Below are 27,266 nucleotides of genomic sequence, written 5' to 3'. Positions count from 1 at the left end.
GGGGGGTTTGGTGACAGTGTGTGCAGAGTATCTGTGACAGTTTTTGTACGTGTGTATATTCGGTATGGTTGCCTTTAATAACACTTTTTAAAATCTCTGCCTTTATTACTGGCTATTAAGTAACTTCCTGTGTGACAATCCTGTCCCTGTAACTGAGTTTGGTTAAGATGCTTGTATTTCTCCAAATAATCTCATTCTACCTAAGTATATCTTTTATCCCAAATAGTAAGTATTCCTTTGTGAAGTGAGCTAACAATGCATCATTTGTAACAGAGAAGTTAATGGGAACCTGAATGTAATAAGGGTTAGTGACCTGAAACTTCTCCATTCTGTAAGTACCTTGATCTCAAGCAGGTTCAGCTGTAATTATTTTAGCTAGGTAGAGAGAGAAATCACTTCCATCAGAGGCGAAACATTACAAGATATGAAATGGGATTTGTACGTATAGGCATGCTGTGATCGTGTCACTGTGTGGAGGATTGAGTACAGAGGAGATTAACATTCAATCTTGGTTAATAATCCCTATCTTTCTGATAAAAAGAAAAAAAATAGTGATTATGAGCTTTTCTAAAATAATAGCATGAAGACAGCTGCCTGAGTCTGGCTAATGGAAACATGAAATGTCTGTGTGAGCCAGGGACAATATTTAGGTGGAATTTGGAGTTGTTACTGAAGGGAGGGAGCTGCAAAATTTACACAAGGTCGGCTCTCTGAGGTCTTCAATTCAAGGAGAATGTTTTTTATTTCCTTCCAAACAGAAGAGGACATAATAAACCCAACAGCTAACATTTCTGTGTGATGAAGACTTAAGAATAGGTGACATAAGCAGAAGAGTTTGTCCTCATAGAGGTTATACCAACATAGCTATAGAAGTATTTTCATATTTTTAGCTCCGTATTTCCCTATGTAAATAAGCCCCAGATATTTTGGGAGGGAGCCAGTCTTCTGTTAGGATAAAGGAAAAAAATAAAAAAGTGAGCAAAAAGAACCAACTGAACAGAAAATCCTGGATGATGTGATGAAGTTCAAATGCTGACAACGCTGAAGTAAAAACCAAGATTTAAAGATCCTGAGGAATGAAGAAAATTACAGCCCAAAAGCTCTGATGTTATCCTGTTTCTGTCAGCTTTAACTGAGTTGGAATATGCTTGGTCCTACCTTTCATGGAACTGCTCATCTAGATTCAGATTTCATGGGCTGGGCCAAAGAAACAAACCAAAAAGCTTACTTGTTATGCCTTTGGTGCCATTTCTAATCTGTGACTGAAATATTTAATCAGTAGTCACCTTTGAGTGGTTTTTGAATTTATGTAAAACTTGTACCCTTCAGACAGCCTCACTGAGGTTCCCCAAGGGAGAGACCTGAACTAGGTTTTTTTGTCCACCTGGTACAGCAATTCCCACCTGTCTCAAAGAGATTTGAAGAAAAAAAAAAACAAAACAAGAAGTCCTTTGTATGAGTTGTATTCAAAGCTCAGCTGACACTCAACTCTGCGGGGTGTAACTTGCACTTCCCAGTTATCATACATCTAAGGAACATTTTTTCTAGCTGTACTCCTGGGGTCAAGTAGGACAAAAGAAGAGACAGATAAGAAGTAATTTCCACCAGTCCTCACATAACATTTTTTTTCTAATATCCAAGCCATGAAAGACTTTTGTAGCAGCCATGTTTTCGTTCCTATGAAGAAATCTAGCTTAGAAACACAGATTTATCTTATGAGGAGTTGAGTTCCATGTGAGGAAGTTACTGGGATTTATTAAGCAACAAAGTCACAACAAACTTGCCAGGGCTAATCTTGCTGTTCCTGTGTAATTTCCTTCAGGAATGCCCTTTCATGGCCATCCACCACAGTATCTGTATTCGCAGTGAGTGTGTCTGTTCAGTGCTGTGGACCAGTACCTGTGCTGTACGAGTGCCAGTTGAAGTACTGGATGTGCAGTCATCGTACCCCACTTTGATCTGTGCAAAAATGTCAGTGAGGTGTTGTCACCTCCCCTGTTAGAGTCATTGCAATAACATACACTTCTGGTGTGTCCATATCAGCTTTCACCAAAGTCAAAGGGAGTCATTTTTTTGATTTCACAGATCAGACAGAAAGAAAAAAAAAAAGGGGTGGTGGGGGAGGGAGCAAGGGAATGAGATTGTCTGTGAGATTTTTTCCATTTCACTGATGTGTGACATTTCCATCTTCAGTTTTGATTAAGTTTCTCTTAATTAGCCCATTAAGCTAAAACCACCAAAGCTAATGATTGAAATGTTGGTTAACTGATGATCTTGTTTCAATGGAACCTGAAAGACATCATATTTCTAAATTAATAGTGGCATTAAACTGGAGAAGAGAAAAAGATGAACTATTTGTTGCAGAAGTGCTGATCTCAAGAGAAGATTTATACAGAAACTTCATTCATGTTAGAAAAAAAAATCAGATTAATAGACAACCAGAGCGGCACTGATGGTCCTAACAGTGTTTGACATTCACATGATTTTTCTATTTTGGAGGCATTTGTGTCATTTTTTTTCATCCCTGGTGAACTTCAGAAAACTTCTGAAGTGTTCTGGTCCCAACGCTCCTGCAGGTGAGATCAGCATGGCTGTCTCTTAACTTGAATGAACTGCAAATACAAAATGCAACCTATTGTGTTCTTATATGGGCACGTTAGATGGCACTCCCTTCAATGACAGAAATACTGGCTTATATCATGCCTTTCTGTTCTTAGGGGCTGAACATTTGATAATTGTTCTAACTCTTTGTTGTCTGAAAAGGCATGACATGCACAGCGCATCAAAGGATAACACCTCGGGGCATGAAGCTTAAATTCTGTGGAGGAAACTGCCTGAAGCTATTTTCAGATGTATTTAGTTGCCAGGTACAAAGAAAGGTACATAGTAGTCTTTGCAGAAGTATCTGCCTCTTCTTTTATGCAACCTGAGCTAAAGACTGCAGAAGTGGAGGGTAGACACATCTAAGAACTGCTTGTCTTTTTCATTCATTTTGCAGCCTCAACTTAGCACCTTACAAACATAAGTACACATCAAAATATCCACATCTCCAAGTAGCATTTAGTGTGCACCCCCAGGAAACAGGCTGAAGATTAAATGCATCAGAGACTCAGTTCCAGTGGTCCCTTCCATGCAGCTCCAACGTTCACTGTGTGCAGGGCACTGATTTGCAGACACAGCCAACTGAAAGACATGTAGCTGAATCCATTTCCACCTTACCTCTTCCTGGGGGTTTCAGCAACACACAACAGAGAGGGAGAAGCTTCTGCTGAGCTACAGCCTGTAGTTTACAGCCCAAGGTAGGTCCTGGTTCTCCATCACATACCAGACTGTGATCTGTGGTGGTTCAGGACCTGTTTCAGGTAGGGTTCAGTCATCGCTGCTGCTGCCACAGTAACTTAGAGGGAGAAGTAGATCAGAGCCCCCTTTGTCTGTCCAGCAGCTGTTGTTTAAGCCTCACATGGCATGTCTGGAACTGAACAGTTTATGTTTATGCTAGAGCTTGTAATTCCATTTGGAGTGTTGTGGGATGTCAGCCACGGAGCAAACGGAGGGAGGAGGCAGGGGGAATAAGTACTTAGAAGCCAGTTTAACATCCAGTGATTTTATGTTTCTTCCGGTTCTCCTCCTAGACATACCTGCAGTGGGTTTCAGGTATACCAGCTAAGAACTGTGGGGATTCTGGCAACATCAGACCGTACCTGCACTTTGTGTGGATTGGAAAGTCAAAACATACACTTTTGTGGTCTCCAGATTTGTTTGGATGGAGATGCTACCTTTTGAGCTAATAATGATGCATCATTTAGCAAAGAAAATTATGTCTTGCTCTTTGGAGTTTCATTTAATGCTAGGGATACTCTTCCTTCACTATATCCACTGTTCTTTGTGTCAATTGCCTGCTTTTTCGTAGCAGTTGCTCATGTCTTTAGAGTACATAAAATCCATTTTAGAAATGTCTCTCCATATATTCAGTGTGTATCTCCAAGAAGCAAGACATTTCAGTATTGAAGCATTATTGTTTTACTTTACCAGAAATAAAGAAGGAGGAACGTAGTTACTATATCAACTCTTTTCTGTTGTGAACAGACGGTGCTGTGTTCTCAACCCTTTTGCACCCTTCAGGGACTGCTAGGATTTTTTTTCTGTTTGAAGCTTTTGCTTTGGTTGGGTCAGCTTTTCTCACTGGGTCCCCATCTGTAGCTTAACAAGAACATCAGTTGCAGAAGAAGACAGCACTTCAATATAGGTATCCTCAAAAGGCACAGATATCCCTGGGGTCTGTTTTAGCTTATGTCAAACCTCACTGTCATCACTGGTGGTGAAAGCTGCGCTGTATTTCAGAACAACATGGAAGATGATTGTGTTTGTTGACAGAGTCAGACGGCTGAAATAGTAAAAACCCTCATTGAAAACACAGGAAATCCTGTCCCAAAGTAAATGCACATATAAACAGAGAAGATTGACTTGAATTTTGTTTGAGGGGGATTGATTTTCTGGTAAAGGAGAGGTAGCTTTTAAAAACTATAGGAGACGACAAGACCAATGTAAGAATACTGGTAGCAGACAAAAAGCTAAGAGAATATTTTAGACCCATTACTATGCATAAAGGACTAGAATCTGCAAGAAGAAAAAAAAGTCTGCTGGTGTTTGAATTCTTGGTGCATTGAAGGTATGGGATTTCTACAGCCTTTCTAAATAAATAAGACTGCTCCTCAAAAATATCTTTTCCTGTCACCAGTTTCTGGTCCAAACTGGAACACCTGCAAGAATTTGCATTCATGGCTCATATGTAGAAGAGCAGAAACTGTCAGCCACAGATCCACAGTAAAGTGACCCACGAATGGCTTAACTTCTGGTGGTGTAAAACATCAAGATACAACAGAGAATGAAGTTTAAGTAATATTTCGCGTTCTCTGCAGCTTGTTCTACAGCATATGATAGTTTCATGTTTTTATAGTCTTGGTGCAACTTCTCAGCATCTTATCTCATTTCTAGGCCACGGGTGACTGCTTTTAGAAATTGTTCTCTTTCCTAAGCAAAGTATTATAATTTTATGTGGTAGATAGGGAACGGGAGAACATGAACTTGCTAAGCTAAGAGAAAATCTAAATCCATGAGTGCACTCTATTAATGCATGGTCAATATAGTATTAGATTAGAAGTGTTTGATTGTGGGTTATTTTTGCTCTTGCTGTTGACTTGTTATATCACTGAGGGTGAATTTACAGTGATCTTTCTTCTGGTCGTGTACGAGCGGCAGAACTCGCTGGCAAAGGCCAGCTGAGAGTGTGGAAGTGATTTAAGGCAAATTTGCTCAGCTTCTACAAGGAGATAATGAGTTCTGCTCCTCCTATGGATTACCCGATGTCAGGTCCTTCCTTTTGTGACTACCAGGACTGTCAGCCTTTGCTTCATAGACAGTGGATCCAGACCAAATACTTCCTCAATTGGTTTCAGCCTTTGATTGCCAGTTCCTTTTAGAAACTCCAGATGATTTCATGAGCCCCAGTCTAGTTATTTTTATTAACACTTTAGGGTGTAAATCACTTGTGAGAATAAAATCATTTAGTTGTCTGTTTTTTTGTTTGTTTGGTTGGTTTTTTGATTGTTTTTTTCCCAGAAGCTAGGGGACTTTATTTTCTAGCCTGGCACCCACACCCACACACATGCTTACACTTGCTTCAGGCTGTGTGCCTCTGAAGGGAAGACGGGCTGTATTCTTTTTTCAGTTTACCTATACTCATGCACAGCTCCCTTCCTCAGATCATCATGCTTGTTAAGGGCGAGGATACTTTCTCTGTCAATTTTGTATTTTTTTATATGAAAAGTTTTTTTCTCCATTCTAAAACAGCTTTAATTGTGAAGAGTTTTGAGTTTCATCTCTTTTAACAGAATTTAATCCCTGTTCTTCCAATCTGTGCAGGTTTTGGTTTCAGATCATAGCTTCATGGGAAGAAGGATCTGATGCTGTTATTGCTTTTGACAATGTCTCCCTTAGTCTGGACTGTTATTTAACAAGTAAGTTTTCCTTTTATCTGCGAGTGACTTGTCTTTTATTTGCCATGTAATTGAAATTTTGAAAGGGGCTGGAACTGTGGGGAAGGGATTTGGCGTTGTTATCTTCAAAAGACTCTTGAAATGTAAAGGCATGTTTCAGAAATAACTGTGCTTAGTTGGAAGAGGCCATTCAGATGCAGACCTGATTTGTGGAGCCGACCAGTGAATGGGTTCCGAGCTTGGCAGTAAATGGGTTGTAAGACATATGGTGTGTGAGCATCAGCTTCCAGATGAGACAGTGGCATCGCCTCTCCACCCAGGCTGATGCAGAAGCCAGTCTGTGATTATAGAGTTCCACATGACCAGGTCTGCTGTGTGACAGTTATCAAAATGAATGACAGTTGGACTCTGGCTAGGGGAAGACTGGCATCCTGTGATTGACACTAACTTTCCAATAACATTGGGCACAATACGCCAGTTAAATTAGAACAAGCTTATTTTCTTTGGACTGACATGCATTTAAGTCTGAATCAGAAACTAGGATCTTCAATCTCTCCTACTCTTGGGAAAAATTTGGATTCTGATCCAGACTTTGTGACTGACTGGCCTCTAGAATATGCCCAGTCTGTACCTCAGCTGCCAGATTTCACCCCATTTAGATTTTTATTGAACATTTGTGTCTGGCTCATCTTTCACAGTCTCATGCATAGTGAATTGGTTAATTTGTAAATGTGTTCAATGATCTGTCAGTCTGTACCTCAGACCAACAACTTACATGAGGATTGGAGGATTGCTGCTCTGAACATATGAAACTTCTACGGTGGTTTGAGCGGTAGAACTTGCCTTCTTTCATCTCCTAGGCTTGACGCTACAACCTGTGTTCAGATTGAAAACATCTAAACCACATCTTCATACAACAGCAGTCAGAATATTTCATCTGCTTTGTGTTATGTTAATTTGCACTGGCTGGGGCTGTGAGTCTTTCCATTTATGCAGTGATACCCCTTGGTTTCTGTACATGAGTACAATGTACCTCAGGTTCCAGCGTTGTAAAGAGGTCTTAAGGTTATGCTGTAATTAAAAAAAGTTGCACATGCTTTTTTATTGGATAAAAGAAACTTTCTAGCAGTTGCTAAAGATTGTGTTCTGTATTTCTGCTTTGTGTCTTCATTCACTTGCTATTTTTCACACCACTCATTCCTGTTTATTTTTCTTTTGTCACAGTTCCCATAACAGCAATGGAAAGACAATCTGCCCTTTCCTTTTAATAGTGTTATATCCTGTGGCTGCAGGCTCTTGCTCTCAGCGAAGAAGCCTCCAGCCCTTAATTTAGCTTCAGTTTTGGATTATGTACTGACTTAGCCACCCCCAGTGATAAACCAGTCTGTGGCTTCTTGTTTTCCAGTTAGTGGAGAAAAGACACCTCGAGGTACCACTCCAGACTCAAGCAATTTACTCACCAGCAGAGGTGGCCAGAAGAAGTTTGGATGGGAACAAAAGCTTCTGGGAAATCTCCAGCTCAACACTGCCCCCATTTCTGGTCCAGCAGGTAACTGTCTGGTCTGAGAAGCATTTTCAGACAGCAGAGATTTGCAGCTAGTGCAGATTTCAGTTAGATGTGGCTAAATGCAATATGATTCCTTTTTTTTTTTTAACCAAAGCCTTTGTTTGGAGCTTTTTTGCAAGTCCTTTACAAACGTAACAAAACAAGATGTAGAAAGCAATTACCTTTAGCTGTTAACTGTACCTTGGATTTTGATTGCAAGCTGGTGAAAGAAAGATCCAGAGGGAGCCTCTTCTTCAAGTGAAATGTGCTTTTAAATGGCAAGAAAGGTTTGTTTGGTGTTGTGGTCATTTAAAAATAGTCAGGAATCAAAGTGAGATGTCCAAATTGGCTGAGTCCAGCATGTGATAACCTGAACACCCATCTATAGTTAATATAGGCTTGGTTTGAAATAACACAGTTTTCCTTTTTCAGTAATATTTTCATTGCCCATTTAAAAGAGTACAGTATTGGACTTTGTTTTAAAACATGATTTTTAGTTAGATAGAAATGTCAGTCATATATGGTGAATGTTGTTTCATTTTTCCTTGTCCCCTAAGCTCCCCTTTCCAACTTAACTGTAGTGGCATGGGCCCAACAGATGCAAGATTGCCATTCCCTCCCTTTCAGATTACTGTTTCCCAAATGTTTGTCTCTTCCCTCTCCCATGCTTGCCACACATTCAAAATATCTGTTTTGGGCCCTACATTTCTATTTAAACATGCTTCCTTTCCTTTCCTTTCCTTTCCTTTCCTTTCCTTTCCTTTCCTTTCCTTTCCTTTCCTTTCCTTTCCTTTCCTTTCCTTTCCTTTCCTTTCCTTTCCTTTCCTTTCCTTTCCTTTCCTTTCCTTTCCTTTCCTTTCCTTTCCTTTCCTTCCCTCTTCCTTGCCAGCTTTTCTTCCTGGTTTGAATCAGGTGGCCACAACATCCAGCCTATCTGGGGGAGCAGGGCTGGCCGTGCAAATGAGGGGTGATTACACAAGAGACGAGCACTTGCTATAACTACCACCCTCAGCACTGTGTGCAGCTGTTTCTTCTCACTTAGACCTAGGTGATTACCAATTTGAAGTACCAGCCCTTTTAAGGTAGAGCTGTGGTTGGTATATGCCTCCATAAGCCCAGGGGTTTGTTCCTACTGCCTCCTTCTCTCCCACTCCTCCATCTTAGAAAGTCTTCTTTGAGTCAGTTCTGTTCGAGTTCATGTTTCACTTTGCTACCTGCAGCATCCTGTTGAAATGCATGAACTAGTGACATAAGCTCTGATAGCAACAGCAGTCTGGTCAGCGTGATCAAAAGCTCCACACAGTTTTCAAAGCCTGCCTGAAAAGCTGGGTGTATTAGCCCACTGCATGCTGCTGCAGCAGGGTTGCTGCTGGTACCTGAATTCTCTTGTGAAGTGAGCTCTGACAGTGGAGGCCAAGAGTTGCCATCAAGTAGAGTTTGTTGGTATTTTATATACCGAGCATCATACAGCAAGAGAAGTGCAGGGGCATTGACAGGAGTCTTGGAAGAATGAGACAGAGGGAATAAGCCTGTATGAGGGGATGCTGGGCTGGGTGGGCCTGTACTTCAGCTATGAAGGTTGTGTCTAGCTCTGTTGCAGATGTGTATGAGCTTGGGCTGGTCACAAAGGTGTGATTTCCAAGAAGACCCTTACATCCTCTTTGCAGATCCTTTGCAGCCTTCCATTCAATATCTGTGTCTCCCTTCCCTGCCTGTAAGTGGAACCCCCTTTTAAGTGCTTTCAGTATTGCTCTTGGGTCAGTGATCTAGTGGCAGGATGCATACACAGGTATAGATTATGGACTTCTGACTGACTTCCCTTAACAGTATTAGTGCTTAGGTGGTGATGTAGTTCCCCAAGGTAGCTGCACATTTCCTTTCAGGGTACCTACTGGTTTAGTAACACAAAAGCTATTAGGTCGGGTTCTGGTTAGAGAAGGGCCTGAAGTTTGAATGCAAAGTTAATGTAAAGTGGCTGTGTGGGTGATAGGCTAGAAATAGGCTGTAGGTTTCTTTGAGAATTTTGGTACTTCCTACTTTTCACTAGACCTGAGATAATGGAACATCTTCTAGCTTTTCTGCTCCCTGTCGTATCTGAGGAATGCAATTTAAAGAAAAGCTTGGATAGTAGAAATAATGGGAATCAAATTGCATGGGAGTAGAAGGTCACTGAGGTATTTAGAGCAATTCAAATGATTTGTTATGACCTTGGGGTGAAAATTCAAGGCAATTCCTGTGGATTCTAAGACAACTTGTCTGATTTCTGGGCTTGGCCCTTGGTCCTGTTCGTGTTCTGTCTAAAATTGTCTCCAGCCTCTGAGGTTTGAAATCACTCCTACAGTAACTTTCTATTCTTTGTGCCCTCAGTGTAGACAGAGCAGAAATCTGAGAAACTAAGCTGCAGCTTCTTGCAGTGGGAAGTCATTGCATTGCTGTGGGTCTCCACAGCAAAGAATCACCTTTTTCCTTTGTGTTGCTGGGTCCCTGCTCTCAGTAAATGCTGCAGATGTTTGTTTGATCCGTGGGCTATGCATTTTGCCCAGCTTTAATCTTGTTTCTTTCTGCATCCTGTAATGCATTTGAGAAACCTCAGACTGAGTCTGTCAAGGCCTTTGCTTTGATCACCACATATTTACTTTTGTCCGAGTGAACCGACAGCATCAGTGCCACCCTGAAGTCCCAAAGACTGCATTGACCAATATGAGCTCATCCAAAAGTAATTACAGCTAATGTGATCTTTGGCTTGCGTGATGGATCGTAGGCTATAATATTTCCTTCTTAAGAAATCATATTAAAACAAAGAACTTTGTTCCTATAGCTGAGGAGACAACAGGCTAACAAAGTGCCCTCCCCAAGTCCCCAAGCCAGCTCAGCCTACACAGCAGGAAGTACAATTTGAAAGACAGGTACCACTTTGTTTACGTGACAGTAAATCCAAAGAAGCTCCATTACTTCCAAGGGCCTGTTTGTAACTGAGAACAACCTCATACATGCACCTGCTAGCTTTGCTTGGAAATGCATTTTCAGCAAAAGAGATAGTCATCACCACCAGCCTCCCTGTCCACTCTGTTCCTAGGCCCTGTACCCAGTGAATTACTTCTTCAGCCTTGCCATTTCTTAGCATGGCTTGGTGTGCCTCTGGGAAATGTACACTGAAGGTTCAAAAGACATAATGCAGCCATGCTGTGAAAGAGCCTAAAGCTTTCAGGAATCTGTTAACTACTGTCACGTGTCACACATGGAATGATGGATGCTCTGTGTAGAGAAAAAGATCCAACATTGCTACAACTAATGTGGTGGTGTTGCTCTGTCAAGTTTCTTGATGATGACCAGAATGAACAGAGAAAAATTCCTGTAGGTTTCAAGTCACACCATTACTTGCAGTGCAAGTTGGCCATTAGGTAGATGATCACCAAGCAATGCAAATGCTTTCCTTTTCAATTAATTAATGATGTGTTATTGCTGACATGCCAACTTCTTGCTGAAAGGTTGCAGGTGAAATTTGATTCAGAAAGAAGCCTGCAAAAAAGTTGTAAGAAAACCTGTGTGTACCAGAAGGTTGAAACAACTTCATGTGGAGCTAGGATTTTTGATTGAAATGGTTAAATCTGTGCACTGTTTATTTTGATGTAAACCAAGCTTACTTTGGCTTTATTTTTTAAATTTATTAGGTATTAGCATAAGTAAAACAGAAAGCTGCTCAAACCATAGCATTTCTCTACAGGGAGTTTAACTACCAATTAAAAAGCCAATTTATATCAAACTAATGCAATTTCCTTTTATAGACAAGGCCAGAATATGGGAAATTCAGGCAAATAAAGATACAGTGAGCAATAATGAGGAATTCTAGGTAAACAAATTACTATCATGGAAACTGGAGGAAACAAAATAGGATTCTCAGTAGGCAAAAGGAGATAACAAGACGCAGAGCAATCAAGCTTTAATTAAACATTTCTGTTGCTTCTGAATAGGCTGCAAATGCCATGAGGATAGCCTCTCTTTTGATGTTTCAGCTTCTCATCTGTCCCACTGACAACTTACTCATGTCAGGGCACACAGAACAAAAACGGTGTGTTGTGAAATGTACAAAAATATTAACCTTTTTTGCCCTCAAGTCTTGCGTTATTTTGTCTCATCTGATCTGTGTATCCACCAGCCATTGTGTGACCATGGTTTGTTGCATGGAAACTGTCATCAAATCATTTTCTCATCCAGACTGGATTGCTGTTTTTCTTCAGCTCCGGTCTCTTCTTCCTTGGTCGTTGCACAGATTTTGTCTTTTGCATCAGGGAGAGTCCTCTTATGAGTACTCACATATCTGTTTCTCGGAAGAACTCTGAGTCACGTTAGTTAATCAGATGAAAGAGCCGAAAGGAACAGCGGAGTGAGTATTAAGTAAAAGTAAATTACATTTAGTTGCTCTTTGTGTGCAATTATACTAACTGAACTGTTGGCATAATGCAATAAAGGTATCTGCAGAATTGTATTTTTGTATTAAGCATCAATTAACACAGTGAATAACTGCTCAGTGCCCTCCTCCCAACAAAAGTAGCATCCTGAACAGTAACAGAAAATGTTCAAAGATGGGTGGTGAGATCTCATATTATGTGGGCAAGAATTTCTTTCTTGCAGTGTTTACATTCGCTTTCTCTATAGGATTGAAAATAGCAAAGGTGCCATACTGAAAATCAACATGCAACCAGATCCCAACATATCAAGTTGAATTGACGTAAATGCTCTCCAGAGTTATTCATGCAATTGGAGTAAACAGGACCTAAATTTGGACCTAAATTTTAAAGCTGTCCATTCTTAAGAACAGCAGTTTAAATTGTGCAGAAACTGCTGTAAATCTCAGGAAAGGTCTTGAGATAATTTTTCCACCTCCACCCAACTTGGTCTTTATTATCCAACACACATTTCTACTAATCTTTGTAATTCTGAACATACAAATTCCAAAAAGTTAGTAGCATGTCTCGCTTTATGGAAGACTCCTGCTATCTCTTTAAGCAAAACATAAAAGGTAAGAGAAATTAGTTTTCTTCATGCTGCTAGAATAGTTTCTGGTCCCAGAAGATACCAAGAAACAAGCAATTCTCAATGCTGTTCAAAGTCAGCAATGCCCTTGCCCCATTCTATTGACCACAGATTCTTTCCTACAAAGATGCCCTGATAGTGTTCACTTTGTATGGACACATAAGAAAAAGCTTTGAGTATTTCTTTGAAATGATACTTAGGATCAGTCTGGCATACATTTGTCATGACTGCAGATGCTCTTCTTGTTGGACTCAAAAACATGTCCAAGTCTTCCATTGCTGCCCTCATTCTGAAAATGGAAAGACAGAGGTAGAAATAGTAACTCCATAAATAGTTGAAAAAACAGGGTCTTCTTAGTCTAACCGTACCTGTGTAACTCGTTCTGGTATTGCTGGCAAGACTCACTAATTTCTTTGGTCATCTTATATCCCATTAATGTCATAGTATAGACACATTTGTACATTTCCAGTTATTTTAGGCGGAAGAAAATGTATCTAGGGGCTGACTCTGTGCAAATCTTCCACTTCAAGGCTGCACATATTCTTATGCATGGGGTTTTCAGAAAGATCTGTCATCTTTATTGCTCGAAGAACAGGTTCAAAGACTGTGATTGTCAGCACAACCTAGTTCTGCCATTTACCATTATCTTTCAAACCCCTGCCCTGCCCCAGTAATCTCTGGCAAACTTAATATTGGAAAAGGTAATAATCTCAAATTACTGCTCACAGGACACTGTTAAACAACTGAACACAAAGAAAAAATTGAGAGGTTTTTCCTTCTTTACATCACTGAACATGTTTTTTAGATATGCTTGTAGTATATTTTGCCTGCAGCCTACCAGCACAGACCAACCCTGGACTGATGGGTAATGTATAACTGAGATTGCTTATGCATCAAGTAAAAGGTGTATCCCTCCACACACACCATGATGCTTAATGGCAGCCGAATGTTGGTGAAGGTTAAGATGGGCAATTTTCTGTAAGCCTCTGATTTCTCATACTGGCCAGGTATTGTAAGGGAGCTTGTGAAGTTTTTATAAATCAATGAAGCAACTATTCAGCTTGTTCATGTCATCAAGTTTGATTCCATCTGCCTTGGAGGAAGAACTAAAATGAGCTTCCTGAGGGACAGCTAACAGAATTGCGCCCAGAAGTTTAGTCACCGGGGTTCTTACATCCCTGAAGCATGAGACCCTGTAGCACTTATTAATGTTTTTTTTTTTACTCTATTGGAAGTAGGAATAACCTCTTGGCCTGAACATGAGTTGTGGCAGCAAATTCCATAAACTGCCTACACATTTTTTAAAGCACTTATGCATTTCACTAGTGCATTACTCCAGATTCCAAAATAAGCCAAGTACCATGGTGCTTCATTGGTCATTTTCTCAAATCATAGTAAAATTTTTGTTCTAAATGAGTTGAACCTCAATTCAAACCAGCTTAATTTAACAAATTACATTTAATACATTTAGGCCCTGGAGGTATAGCTAAAATGCCTCTGTCTGTTTTGTGATATGGAGTTCATATGCTATACGTACCAGTGAAATAACTTTCCCTGTTAGAAGTACAAATGTGCTTTAGACTTTGCTCCGCTCATTTCTTTTTATTGTTGCTCGTTGTTATTTGCAGCATTGCCGGCAGCCATGCTGCCTGCAGCTGCAAGTGGTATCAGAACTTCACGTGCATTAATCTTTTTAAGTCTTGTGGGGTTTTGTTCTTTTTGTTTTCCAAGAGCAGGACATCAGTCTCTTTTGCTGTGGCTGAAATCCAATGCCTTGGTTGTTGTGCATTTTACATATCTAGTCAAGCTGTTTGAAAACTAGAATTTCAGCTGTACAAAAGAAAATAAGCATGAGTGACTGTGTCTTTAAATGTGCCAGTAAATTTGGAAAGAAAAGTTGAGAAGAAGGAATTTTTAAAAATCTGTTTTAATAGAGCCAAAATGGCATTTCTTGCATAATGTTGTTGCTGAGACCTTAGCAGTGTGTTGGGGACATTGCCAGTGAGCTTGAGGAGGGCAGGTGTGTGGGTGAATGGGCAGAATACCAAATGTTTCCTCTGCCATGTTTCTTGTGCAAGTGAGGATTCCATCCAATGAGTGATGTATAAATTATTCACTGAAGTGTAGTACCCGAATTCTGAATTTCAGTGTACTCTTCACTACTTTTCTTTTTCCCCCACCTTAAACAGGAATTTCCAGTTTTTAAACCCAGTTAGTATCTTGCAACTGCTAGTGACAGAATCTATAGGGACCCTACATTTAACTACCTGTTAGTTGTCATAATGGGAATGCTCAGCTGTTTCTGGAAACCAGGCGTCTGTAACTTTTGTGAAGTTGGGCAAATTTCTGAAATCTACTCATTGTTTGGAGGGATTTAGACAGGAGAGTCCTGCTTTTCTTCCCATTGTGTGAGCATGAGGTGGCAGCGACGTTGTCTTGTCGCAGCCTGCGGAAGGACCGAGAGCTGTGCCCTGCAGTATGCGACAGCCCACACTTGTGTACCAGTGGAAAAAATCGATGCTTCTCACCAAGCTGCTTAAGGAGTTTCAATTCAGCACTGCTGCTTTAGTCTTTGGAGATCAAAATAATGCTTCAAATTGAATTACTGTAAACTGCTGTGGCATGCAACAACCTGTAGAAATGCTCTGTCTGAGCTCATGAGAAATGTTGCAGTCATTTCTAGGATCAGGAGAAAATCAATACTTTACAGGGAGCGAATGGGTTTTCTTACTTCAAAAAAGAAGTGGTGTGTTATCTAATACGGGCAGTACTCTGTTCTGTTACTAGTGGTTTAAGATCTTGGGCTGCTGTTAGGTCTGCAGATTGAGGGTTGGCTTTGGGAAATTTTTCAGAGACCAAATGGAGGGAAGTGCGAGGGTTTTAGTCTGTATCCAGAATTGTAACTAAGGCCCATCTGTCCTAATTATGTTGAAATGAGGGGTGACTTCTTCCCATGCCATATTCTGTCCCATTTAATTCAGTGACAAAGCTGTTAAATGTTGGACAGGCTTTCGGTATTGCATATGAAAGTGGATATCAACAGGAGGAGGAGTGCTTGCAAGTCAGTGCAGCCGTGACAAGTGAGGAGACCACACAACACGTGGCTTTGGGTTCTACCGAAATCCTTGCTGGTTCAAATCAGGTGCAGTCTCCCCATAGACTTCGCTTGGGTCAGACGTCCTCCTGCAATGATTAGGGCAAAGGTCACTACCCAGCTCTGCTACTTCTCCCATTCCTGCCTGACATCTACCCAAACAGAGCAAGTAAATGTGTCTGCTGGCACTGACTACAGCAACTGCAGAATCTGAGAGGCTTTACGTATCATCTTCTGCAATATCACCTTATCGATTACAACAGGACTGCTTTTGAAATCTGAGGTAGTACCTCCTGTGCTCACTCATCTCCAGGTTCCTTACATCACACTCCCTGGCATAATGTATCTGTGGTTTTTCATTCCCCAGACCTTCCATACTCTGTTTTAGAAGCCAGATTCTAAGAGCTGAGATGCACTTGCACTTATCTGAAACTACAAACACTATTTGCTCTTACCCTGGTACTGCCTCTGCACTGAAAGTGAGCCCCCTCTGTTCTGTCCAAGAGGCAGAAAATACAAAAGTTGTTCTGGATGCTTCAGTTCAAAGTCTGGAGGCATAATGTTTGCAGCAGGAGGGCATTTTTCTTCTGTTCCACCAGGGCATTGAGCTTTTAAGGAAACCAAGGGCTATTAAAAGGCATTTTGGAATACAACGTAGTTCATTGATGCCCTATCCCTGGAACCCAGTGGGAGTCAAGAGCTGCCGGTTTCAGGTCCAGCTGTGCTGTGTGTTACATGTGTGATATCTAGAGATACTTTCGCCAGGGCCAGTAAGCAGATACATAAGCAATGAGATCTATTTAAAGGGAGTAAAAAATAAATGTAAGGCTTAACCACAGCAGTATGCATATGCTGTGGTCTGTGCTAGGTTTTATCACTTCCAGTTTTCCATTTTGATTCTCTTGTGTTTTGAGCTTATTGTCCCCTTGAAGGTCACCTGCTTCTGCCTTTGGGAACATATTTGATGTTTCACCAGAGACATCCAAATGGTTTCTTATTGTTCCAAACGAAGACACTTACCTGCCTGCTTTACTAAACATATGTTTCAGTGCAGGTGGCTTAGCCCACTGGGATACTGCAATGTTAAATCACTCTGATAGCTGACAGAATGAGTTTCTCATCTTCTATTTTGTGTTAGATTTTGCTTGAGTTTGGGGATTTTTTTGAAAAATAAACATAGGTAACTTCTGGTGCAAAACACAATATCAGAGGTAGTGAAGCATTTTGCTTAGGAACTTTAAGACCTTGCGTTCTCAGGTGCTTTTCCCCCTCTTACCTGTTTTTCTTGGGGCTTTGGGGGGAGTGCATTGGAGACAGAGGAGGGGGGTAGTTCTTCAATTCTTCTATTTGTTACCTACTAATTTTAAGACTTCATACTGCCACCTATTGCAGAAGGATGGAGAAATAAGTAAAATAAGTATGTGAGTATCCATATAAAACAAGTAACAGTAGCAAAGTCTCTAGGGGACTCTTGCAGGGAAGTTTTAAGGAGGGGTGGCATAGATTTTGCAATAAGAAGGAAGAGATTGTTCTCTCAACATTGGAAAGCTTTCCTAAAGTACTAATTTTACATTGCTTCTTGGAATAGCCAAGACTATATTGCAAAACTTTTTTTTCAAAAATGCCAGCCACTTTCTTCTTAAAGTCCTGCCAAATTATTTGATCCATTTCATGCATTGCACTTTTTTATGAGAAGGAATTTAGCTCAACTTCAGAACTAGTCTGTGAAAAGATAACTCAGACCTTGTGCCTGGCTAAACTAATGTGTTTCCCTGTATATTTGGTGGGTGAACCCGTCCAGTGACAGTAATGATGGAACTGTTGGCCTCTCCGGTCCAGACACATGGAAACTATCATTTCTAGACCTGATCTGCTTAGAAAATAGCTCCACATTCCAAGAAGGAGATCAAGCTTTTGATCTATCTGACCTATCATTGCTAAAAAAGTGGAAGCTGGGGGGAAAATGCTACCCTTTGAAAAACCCATAAGGAGAGCTGGCTGACCCAACATCATTCGTAGAAATAATGTTCTTTAGCTGTATTTCAAGTCTTTTGTCTTCAATGACAATAGAATTAAGTAACAGAGTTTATTGGATTGTGTATATTAACTCATTAATATAATAAATATGAATGATGAATCATGTAGTGTACATAAAAAATGCTTAGTCTACTTATTTGCCCTATAGATCTTAGTTTTGATTACACATGAAATATTTCTGGATATACTAGCAAATATGTTAGGATGGGTGTTACAAGAGCATTGTGGTCTTGCAACTGCGATGGCCCTAATAATGAATCTTTAAGGACAAGAATGGCATTTTCAACATAATCTATTCGAATTTTTAAAATTAGATTTTTGAGGCACAAATTAGCAAAGTCTTATTTTATAAATCTGTTTGTATAGAACTGGTACTTCCGGTTGATGGAAATGGCTGTAACAGGGATGCATTTATTTACACCTGTAGATCTGGCCTAGAACATGCAGAGCTGAATGCTTGTTTTGTAGGCCTCAGTTAGGTGGTTTGCCTCTGAAGTTTAACTTGAATCTCTTGTGAGCAAATAATTATTCAAAATACAATTAGTTTATTGTTATGTTTTAATCACCGAGGTGATGTTGTATTTACAGGGTTTTATGTAATTAACAGCTACTTTCCCATTTTAAATAAATTCAATAATCAAATGCCTGTAGAAGCTGGAAGGGCTAAAATGCACTGGTCTTGAGGTTACCAGCGTGCATTTTAACAACCCAGAGACCACAGCCTGAAACTGGTTGGTCTGTGTTGCGTTTTACTCTGTGAACTTTGCCTTTATGAACCTTAGAAACAGTAAAGCTATGTTCGTAGTTGTGATAGCTTTCAGGATATGAAAAGCTGTCAAATACTGAGATACACAGTGCTATGAGTTTTTTAAAAGAATTCTGTGGGTATTTGTTTTGCCTAAAACCTAAGGAGCTGGGTTCTTCTCTTGGTGCAACAAGAGAGTGAATAAAGCACTGAACAGCTGCTCGATCTTTGGATGTTCAGACGATGCTTTGTATATATCCTCATTTCAGATCACTGGTTATTCACAACGTGTGGTGCCAGTGGACCCTATGGCCCCACACAGAGCCAATGCAACGATGCCTACAGGAACTCCAACCTGAGTGTGGTTGTGGGAGCTGAAGGGATTCTCCAGGGCATTCAAATCTGGAGAGTACCAGCAACTAACACATACAGGTAAGGGAACCATCTCTGATTGTCATGATATATCTTCGCATTTGAAACTAATCCAAGCTGCAGATACATGCTAAGCATGTATAAAGTATTATATTCAGAAGTTGGACCAGACCTACAGGGGTTATAATTCTCCCTGATCCTGTGATTGCCCATCCTCCCAGTCTCAGATTTGTTGTCTGAAAGATGCAAAATTTTGTTGAAAGAGAGAAAAAAGAGAAACAGCCACCTGAGGCAGACAAATCTTTAACCTGAATGGTTGCAGGTTGGGAGACTTCTATAAGTAACTGAAAATTGAGTGTTTTGACCTCCTTAGGCCAAGGGGCAGACATATCCCGTATGCTGTCCGTCGAACTCTGGTCTTAGAATAAGTTTTTCCCACTGTCCACCTGGCATAGGAGGCACAATTGTATGTCAACATTTCTTATGGGACAGCTTGCATCAAGCTCTGCTCAGCATCTTGACTTTTTTGAATCTAGGCATATTAAGTTGAGCCTGTAAGCCTGGCACACCACTGTAGAATTGATTTTGGAAACCAGCCATCTTAATGTTCGGCTCTGTGATACTGAGGGCTCTAATGCTTGAATCCCTCTGTGGAGTTATTTTCAATGGGAGATGATCAGATACGGTTCAATGCCCCTTAATCAGGTTTTTACCAATCATTTTTCTCTTTTTGCTCTTTCTGGGGAAAAAAAGTACAATCAAAGTTTAGTTCAGTCTCTCTTAGTGGTAACATCAAGCCATTACATGCATCAGTTTGTAAGCAGAACTGTCTGAATCAATGACTGTCTAGTGGTGTTTTTTTAGTCACCATTCCTTGTTGAAATCAATGATGGCATTGTAGATTTCAAAGCAGAACATTCTACTGAAAGCTTTGAACAAATTTCAGTTAAAGCTTACTACCACCTTCCTTTTTTTCTTCTTATTGAAAAAGAGTATTAATATTGAGGGATAGATGTCAGTCTCTAACTGAAGTCTACTGCAAAGCAGTTTTGAGAAACTGGGTAGGCTAGGCTGGGCACAAGTTCTGCCTAAGTGCCTATTACCACGAGGATTGATGGTAATGAAAAAAGCATTAATGATGTTTTACTCAGCTATCAAAAATGAGTTGCCTGAGGTTAATAGAATTTTTCAGAACCAGCATTCAGTAAATATGGTTATAAAGTATAGCCCAAAAGAGAAGAGGCAATAAACTTACAACCTTGTCATTTCTTTAATATCACAGCCCAGCCCAAGAAGAGCCAGAATTCCAGTGTTAACTGTGGGCTCATTTTTGCTCCGCAGTAAAAACCGCAGGTCCCGCAGGGAAGACCTGTCTATTTAAGTCCTATAAATGACCTAAAAGGCTTTAGGTTCTGTATATCTAATAGATAGGTAACCTATATATGTGGATGACATTCTCTTCTATACCTCTTAAGGCTGTAGTAGAGAATTCACAGCCTGGGGAAAGGAGGAGGCAGTTGTGGGCTTAAATTAATTTGACGTCTTCCTGACTCTGGGCTGCCGAAGGGGCAGCGGAGTCCCCCAGTGCAGCATAGCCCTAGGAAAATGTCGAGTTGCGATATCAGTTCTGGACTTCCCAGAGTCTGGACCCACAGCCTGTGTCTAGCTCTCCCCTGCAGGCCTGCTGCACTGTGGGTCCTGTCAGCCTGAGAGCCATCTCCAGGATACCAGACCCAGAGATAAAACCCTCCAGCTGGCTGCTGGGCTCTGAAGAAAGCTGTTATTATGCTGTAATAGCACGTTTCACACTGCACAATGTAGAGCAGTGAGTTACATTCCTGATAATTGCATAAGAGGGATATAGATTGTGTGAACACGAGGCAGAATATGCATTGTTAAAATGCAAAGACGGAAAGCTCAACTTTGCACAACTTTCTGCTCACACAAGCTAACCCCACCCAGAAAACCCCACCATCTCTGGAGCTCTGGATAATCTGACACATACTGTAGGTGACCTCATTTGAAGACTGGAGTCCTATGAGCTCCAGTGATTGATACAGACAAAATCATCTGGTTTCCTTCCATAAGTACTACACAATGTATAACAATAAAGATAGGCAACATAAAATACTATTTTTTTTTCAGATTTCCTTCTAAGCATTCAGGAGGTCTCGTCATCCCATATCTAGGCTTATGATCAAGTATGAGAGAAGTGAACTGTAATAAATTACACGTTACCATCCATTATCCTAATTCTTTATAAAAACAAGAATCTTTGGTTCATTTGCTGAGTGCCCCATTTGTTATCACTTCCACTGCCCTCTTTTGTCTGGTCCCTTCTTGTAAGGTGGCACAAGAGTATGGCACAGTGGAATGCAAAAATGTGTCTTTCTAGGTTGGCCAGCCTAGGCACTACATTTTCTCATATTGTCAAAACTAGCTCAAGCATTTGCCCTGACTGTCTATCTAGAGGTGGGGTTGTTTTTTCCAGTGCACAGTGATCCTGATCCTTCCTGAATTGCAGTTTTCTTTTTCAGCTCCTACAAGTAGTAAAAGAAAAGGAGGAAGACAGTGGAAGGTATTCTGTGTTCTGGATATATCTGCTCAGGGTGGTCTGAATCTTTCTTCAAGGCCAATATGGTTAAATGGATTCCTCTTGTGAAAGAAAATTGTGCCTAAGGAAAGGGATCCTGCTAACACTTGAAGTCGAGATAACCCATCTGTTAAAATAGTGACACACGTTTTGAATAGGGAGTGACTGTCATCTCAGTCCACTGGGTTTTATTTGTCTGCAGCCTTTGAATGAGGCCAAAATGGGTTCTTCTGAACTTACTGACATCACTGCTTGTATGTGAATCTGTTTATGCACAGAAAAATATGGCCCCTAACTGCAGCCGATTAGCCCTGCCAGGTTGCCGTGCCTGATAGTGCACCTCATTAGCCATTGCCAAATCAACTCAGTCTTCAGATACATGCAGCATCTGTTCGGTACAGCCCAGTACTATGTCCATCACTTTCTCTGCTGGCTCCAGTGCAGCATTACTGAGGAATGATTGTTTTGGATATCGACAGTGGCATGAACATAATCATGTCACATTGTGAGGATCTAATGTGCTTTATGAGTCACTTGATGCTCCGTAGTTGCTTCGACATCAGAACTGCTCGATGCTGGCTGCCTCAGAGCAGGACCACGAGGTGAGTTCCTCATGCTAATGGTTCAGACAAGTTGGGGGGCTGAAAGCGAGCTGCCTGCCCAGCCTGTTCAGGGTGCTCACACACAATGAGCACTGCTGGTGCATTCTGCTTGTGACCTGTTTGCATGCAGGACTGTGCTGGGCAAAGACCAACCAGGTGCTGGAGGGAAGGAGGAGTTAAAGCAGAGCAGCTGTACTGTAATGAATAGGAAGCCAAGAGTAAGTTTTATGCTCTCAGCCCTGCAGTCACCGTTCGCGTGCTCCAGCTTGAACTTCGCTTTCATGGAAATAGCTGCAAAGTTACTAATGTCAGTGGAGAACCACCTTCTTATTTCAGTTCTAAGCAGGGCTTGCTGTATCACTTGCTCAGAAAGTTGAGTATCTCTTTCTTTTGTTGCAGCAGAGATGCGTGTTTTATAATGATTTTTATAAAGCACTTTGAAATTCTTTGATAAAAGAATTGCTTCAAGTATGTAAATTGTTTACATACTTAGAAAGTGAGAGGGAAGAGCTGAGACATACAGTAGTACAGTCAAATCTTTGAGTACATCAACAACAGTAAGGACCTCTCAGTCATGACTGCCTGAAATAAAAGCTCCAGAGCCTGAACTGGGACTGCAGCAGCCTGTGTGTGCAACCTGGCTGCTCCTGGCTGGAGACAGGGACATGTTCCTGGAGGCTCTGAGTTCAGCCAGGGGCTTTTTGCCTTCGTTTTTCACTGCAGGTGGTGGTGTGCCCATCTACTCTTCTAACTCCCTCTGATCCTGGGAATAGGAGGGCTGTTTCCCATCTGGTCCATGCTACCAGGACCAGTTGTGTTGTCTCCTTTCTCAAATCTCCCCGTCAATCTCGTGCTTATTGTTCTCTTTAGCCATATGTGCTGTACTTATCGGTTCTCTTGGTTCTGTTTTTTCTCTTCCTTGCTGCAAACCTCTCAAGGGTATGCCTTCTGGGAAACAAGATGTGTTTCGTATATTAAAGTTTGAATCTACAGGGGCTTGCTCACTCTATCCTCAGCAAGTGTTTGCCTATGAATCAATGTGAAAGAAGCTGTTTTGTAGCTACCCAAGTTCATAGGTCCATATAGATCAGACAACCTCAGTCTTCAAGTTTGGGTTTAGAATTATTTATAGCAGGGATGTCAAATTCGTTTTCACTGGGGCCACATCAGCCTCACAGTTGCCTTCAAAGGGCCAAATTTAATTTTAGGACTGTATAAACGTAACTACTCCTGCATTTATACAGTCCTAAAATGAAAATGAAATTAATTTGACACCCCTGATTTAGAGCGTCAGGTCTTCGGGGCACAGCCCCGTGATGATGTGCAAAACATGCAGTTTCCAGTTTGTGCTACTTTCTACCTGTCTGGGACAACTCAGATGCTGGACTCTTTTTTTTTTTTTTTTTTTCCTTTTTTCCTGCAGCATCTCAGGCTATGGAGCTGCTGGTGGGAAAGGTGGGAAGAACACCATGGTGCGGTCCCATGGCGTGTCTGTGCTGGGAATTTTTGACCTTCAGAAGGATGATACTTTGTATATCTTGGTAGGACAGCAAGGAGAAGATGCTTGTCCTAGTGTAAGTCATTGCTCTTTCTGTTTTGCCTTAATTCCTTCTTACAAATCTGTGGAGTTTTGTTTGTTTGCAGAGAAAACTGTTGTCCTTGAGGAGTTTTGGGTTATGTGGTTCAAGGGTTAGCTACAGTTCTATGGGGAGGGTGTGAGTGAGAAAAGGCAAAATGCCATGTCACTGTGCTCACTTCTTCAACAGTCAGGCCCCACTGATAATAGACTACAGTTTCCTGATTGATCTGCGTATCTCAGAGCATCTTTCTGGGGTTTGGGAGGAAAAAGACAACCCTGCCTTCCTTTCCTCTGGAGATCAGTCTTCAAGGTTGATTTCACAGGGCTTTGTCTTTGCTCCGCTGTTGAGCCCAGCCCTGCCTCCGGAGACACCCACCTCACACGGCCTGTTTGGTTATTATCTGTATGGGAATGGGAGAGACAAATTAATCGCTGCTAAATCAGTCCTGATTTTTCTGTTACGAACCAATCATTGCTGCAAATGCCTTGACAGAAAGTGCAACTTTCACCATTTGCAGGCACAATAATCTATTAATCATTTAGTATTCTTTGGAGGATGAGGGAATAGGAGATTCTTATGGAGGAAACTAAGCATTATCTGATGAAATTTCACCTACAGGTTTGAGCTGGACATGTAAATGCTGTGCATTTCTCACCTGTTAGTGGCTGGCATCCAAGAGATGAAAGCTTAGCAGTCTTTTACAGCAGAGAAAGGTTGAATGATGTAGACAAGAAAGAGGGGTTCTCAAGGTTGGGTGCTGAAGTAAATAATGTTAAAACTGGAATTATACATATCTACAAACAAACCATTAATATGAAGCCTCTTTGAAATGAGAAATGCCCTAACTCAAACTTCCATCTAACGTCTATAACTAGGACATTCCAGCTGAGTGTAATATATGGACTCATTAAATTGCAGGCCCCTGTAATCTTAGTGAGAATTTATTGAGTGCTAATGTAATTCTTTCATTGAGGCAAAGAGATTGCATAGACTTGTAGAAGGGACTTTTACTAGATTGGATTGTAATCAGTTATGTCTCTGCCATGAAGGATTTTTTTTTTTTAAATTCAATTGTAATCTAGTGGTTCCTTTGGGTCATTGACTTTGTCATTTTATTAATCATACCCACCCAACTCCAAATCAATTAAGGAGAGGGAAGACTAAGGAAAGGAGGATTGTTTAGTTCCATAGGCAAGTCCACACACACAAAATGGATGCCATTCATTCTCTGGCACAACCTAGGACACGTTTTATGGCCAACAGAATAATTTGTAACTTGAGGATGCTTTTATCAGGCTCCTTCTCCAAAAGAAAACACAGAAGAAGGAAGTAGAAAGAAGCAGAAGGTCAATCCTACTATAACAACTGTTTGTGAATTTTTCCCTGAAAGTGTTGTTGACTTTGTGAGTTCAGTGTACATAAAAAGAGATTATTTCTGAGGTGAAACATACAAAGTAAAACAAGCTAGAAGCAAAGCTTGAAGCTTACAAACACAAGAGTCCTTCTTGTCATGCACAATCAAAGCAACAGTTACCTCTCTTAGATCATAGTCCAGAAGTACTTATAAATGATGGTTGAATGTTTTGCTTGAAATCAGTTAGTGAATTCAGTGATTTGCCTAATACAAAAGGTTCATTACATTTGGTGCTAATTGGTGAAGGGGAAAAAAATGCTAAGTAGGAAATATGGAGGCTTTTTAGTGAGGTATTTCCCATAACATTAGGTCAACATTGCAGTCAAAGGTGGGATTGCAGGTGTCTTGGTAGGTTTTGAACTAGCTAGCACTGGTAATTACAGTAAAACTGCTGCTACAATGTAAGCATCGGATCAGCATCAAAACTTGCTTGGAAACCTAAATAAACAGTGGGTGGCCAGTCTGTGCCAAGCTTGTTGCTACAGACCATGCTGTGACAACCTAGGTTAAAGCTAGCTCTGGTACATCTGCACGAGCCACCAATACACCTTCATTCTGGATAGATGCACACTGTCTGCCTGGCCCCAACCCATGGGGTGCTGGAAGACCCCCCAAGAAACTTGGATTCTCTCTATGTTGCTACCATTTGTCTGTTGCTTGACATGGGGCAGGTCACATCATCACCGAGTTACTCCCTCCTCCAGTTGTGAAATACAGATAGTTAATGCTGGGAAGTATTTGCAGTGAATTCTGCTACATCTTCTATGTTAAAAGCTTATGGAGCTGTTTTGCATGGTAATAGATACCAGCACTGAGCTTACTTCGAAATAATTCAATTAAAATGGCAACAGATTATTCTGATGAAGGTTGAAGCAAAAAGAAAGATTCTTCTAGAAGAGCATTCACTTGCTTCTGCTTATGGAGTTTCACTGGAGGACAATTTATTGGTTTGGGAGGGTGAAGGGTCCATGAGGCTTGTGGGTGTACAAGGACACGGCAATTTATTCCCAGAATTCAGACCCAGTCTTCTGTTTGCAGACTAACGATGTTATACAGAAAGTCTGCATCGGAGAGAACAATGTGATTGAAGAAGAGATACGTGTGAACAGAAGTGTCAAAGAATGGGCAGGAGGAGGTGGAGGTGGGGGAGGTGCAACCTACATATTTAAGGTATGGAAACATAGTCCCTGTGCACCTTCAGCATGAACACATCCTGCCACTTGCCTCTAGTATCACAGCCTGAAATACCTGAGAACCCTTTATACATCTCTGGGGAAGGGTCCATAAAGTGAGCTCTGGGTATGGTTAATTTCCAGTTGATAGCAGTAGTGAGCTGGGTTGGCCCTTTATGGTTCTTAGGACAGCTACACAGTATGGCCACACTTGCTTCTGTGGCTTGGAGTTTCCTTGGCAAAGAAAACAGCTTGAATTGGATTTTTTTCAATGCAAGCTGAGATGCTGAAGCGTAATTCTACAGTAAAAGGCAAATTCCACAGGACTTCATTCAAATCTGTCATTGCAGAACATTAGACTTCAGCTACACATTTGATCTGTATGGTGTAATGACAAGAAAAGTTGAGGATAGCCTGTATGTTTTCTGTTGGCAACCCTATAGCTAGGCACCACTGATCTTTTCTGTCATGTACTAGCTGAGACAGTACTAATTCCAACACTGGTTTCAGTCATTAACAATATGTTTGGATCACCCAACTTCTATGTAATTCTACATAACCCTGCATGCTCGGACAGTTTCCAGTGTAGCAGTCCTTTACCAGTGGAGACACTATATTGCATTACATAGAGCAGCATTCCTCAGCTGTTTCATTTGATGGAAGTCATCACATGGTAACATTACAATCTTTCTAAGAGCCATCAGCACTGCAGGTACAATTCACGGAGCTGCTGATGCCACTGTTCTCTGTTGCAGAACGTGGTTGAACTAGCGCCATTCATTAATCTTTTGGATGTGGTTGCATAAATAATGCAATGGTAATTTGTAGTGCTGAGCAGCCCTAGATGCCTGATTAGTATAACATTACAGTAGCTAGCATGTGGTTGAACTTCCATTTGTGTGTCTGACTCAGTTTGAACGCTGCCTTTATTTCTGATTTTGTTAAGATAGAGAATGGAGAACCTGTCCCCTTGATAATTGCAGCAGGAGGTGGTGGCAGGGCCTACAGGGCCAAAACAGATACATTTCATCCAGAAAGGCTGGAAAATGATTCCTCCATTCCAGGGTTGAATGGAAATTCA

General features: G+C 41.0%; 1 protein-coding gene across 1 annotated transcript in view; it reads left to right on the top strand.

The window, feature by feature from the left end:
• Positions 1 to 27,098, top strand: part of LOC136099686 (ALK tyrosine kinase receptor-like) — a 33,239-nt gene extending 6,141 nt beyond the window's left edge. Inside the window, exons 2-6 of the mRNA XM_065834106.2 lie at positions 5,923 to 6,017; positions 7,402 to 7,545; positions 18,722 to 18,884; positions 23,443 to 23,593; positions 26,052 to 27,098. Coding sequence (XP_065690178.2) covers positions 5,923 to 6,017; positions 7,402 to 7,545; positions 18,722 to 18,884; positions 23,443 to 23,593; positions 26,052 to 26,219 — 721 coding nt within the window. The 3' untranslated portion in view covers positions 26,220 to 27,098. The remainder of the gene's footprint in view (positions 1 to 5,922; positions 6,018 to 7,401; positions 7,546 to 18,721; positions 18,885 to 23,442; positions 23,594 to 26,051) is intronic.
• Positions 27,099 to 27,266: the final 168 nt, after the last annotated feature.

This window comes from Patagioenas fasciata, chromosome 3 (assembly GCF_037038585.1).
Source record: "Patagioenas fasciata isolate bPatFas1 chromosome 3, bPatFas1.hap1, whole genome shotgun sequence".
Lineage (NCBI taxonomy): Eukaryota > Metazoa > Chordata > Aves > Columbiformes > Columbidae > Patagioenas > Patagioenas fasciata.
Note: the sequence above shows the minus strand (reverse complement) of the source record. Positions and strands in the feature narration are given on the sequence as shown.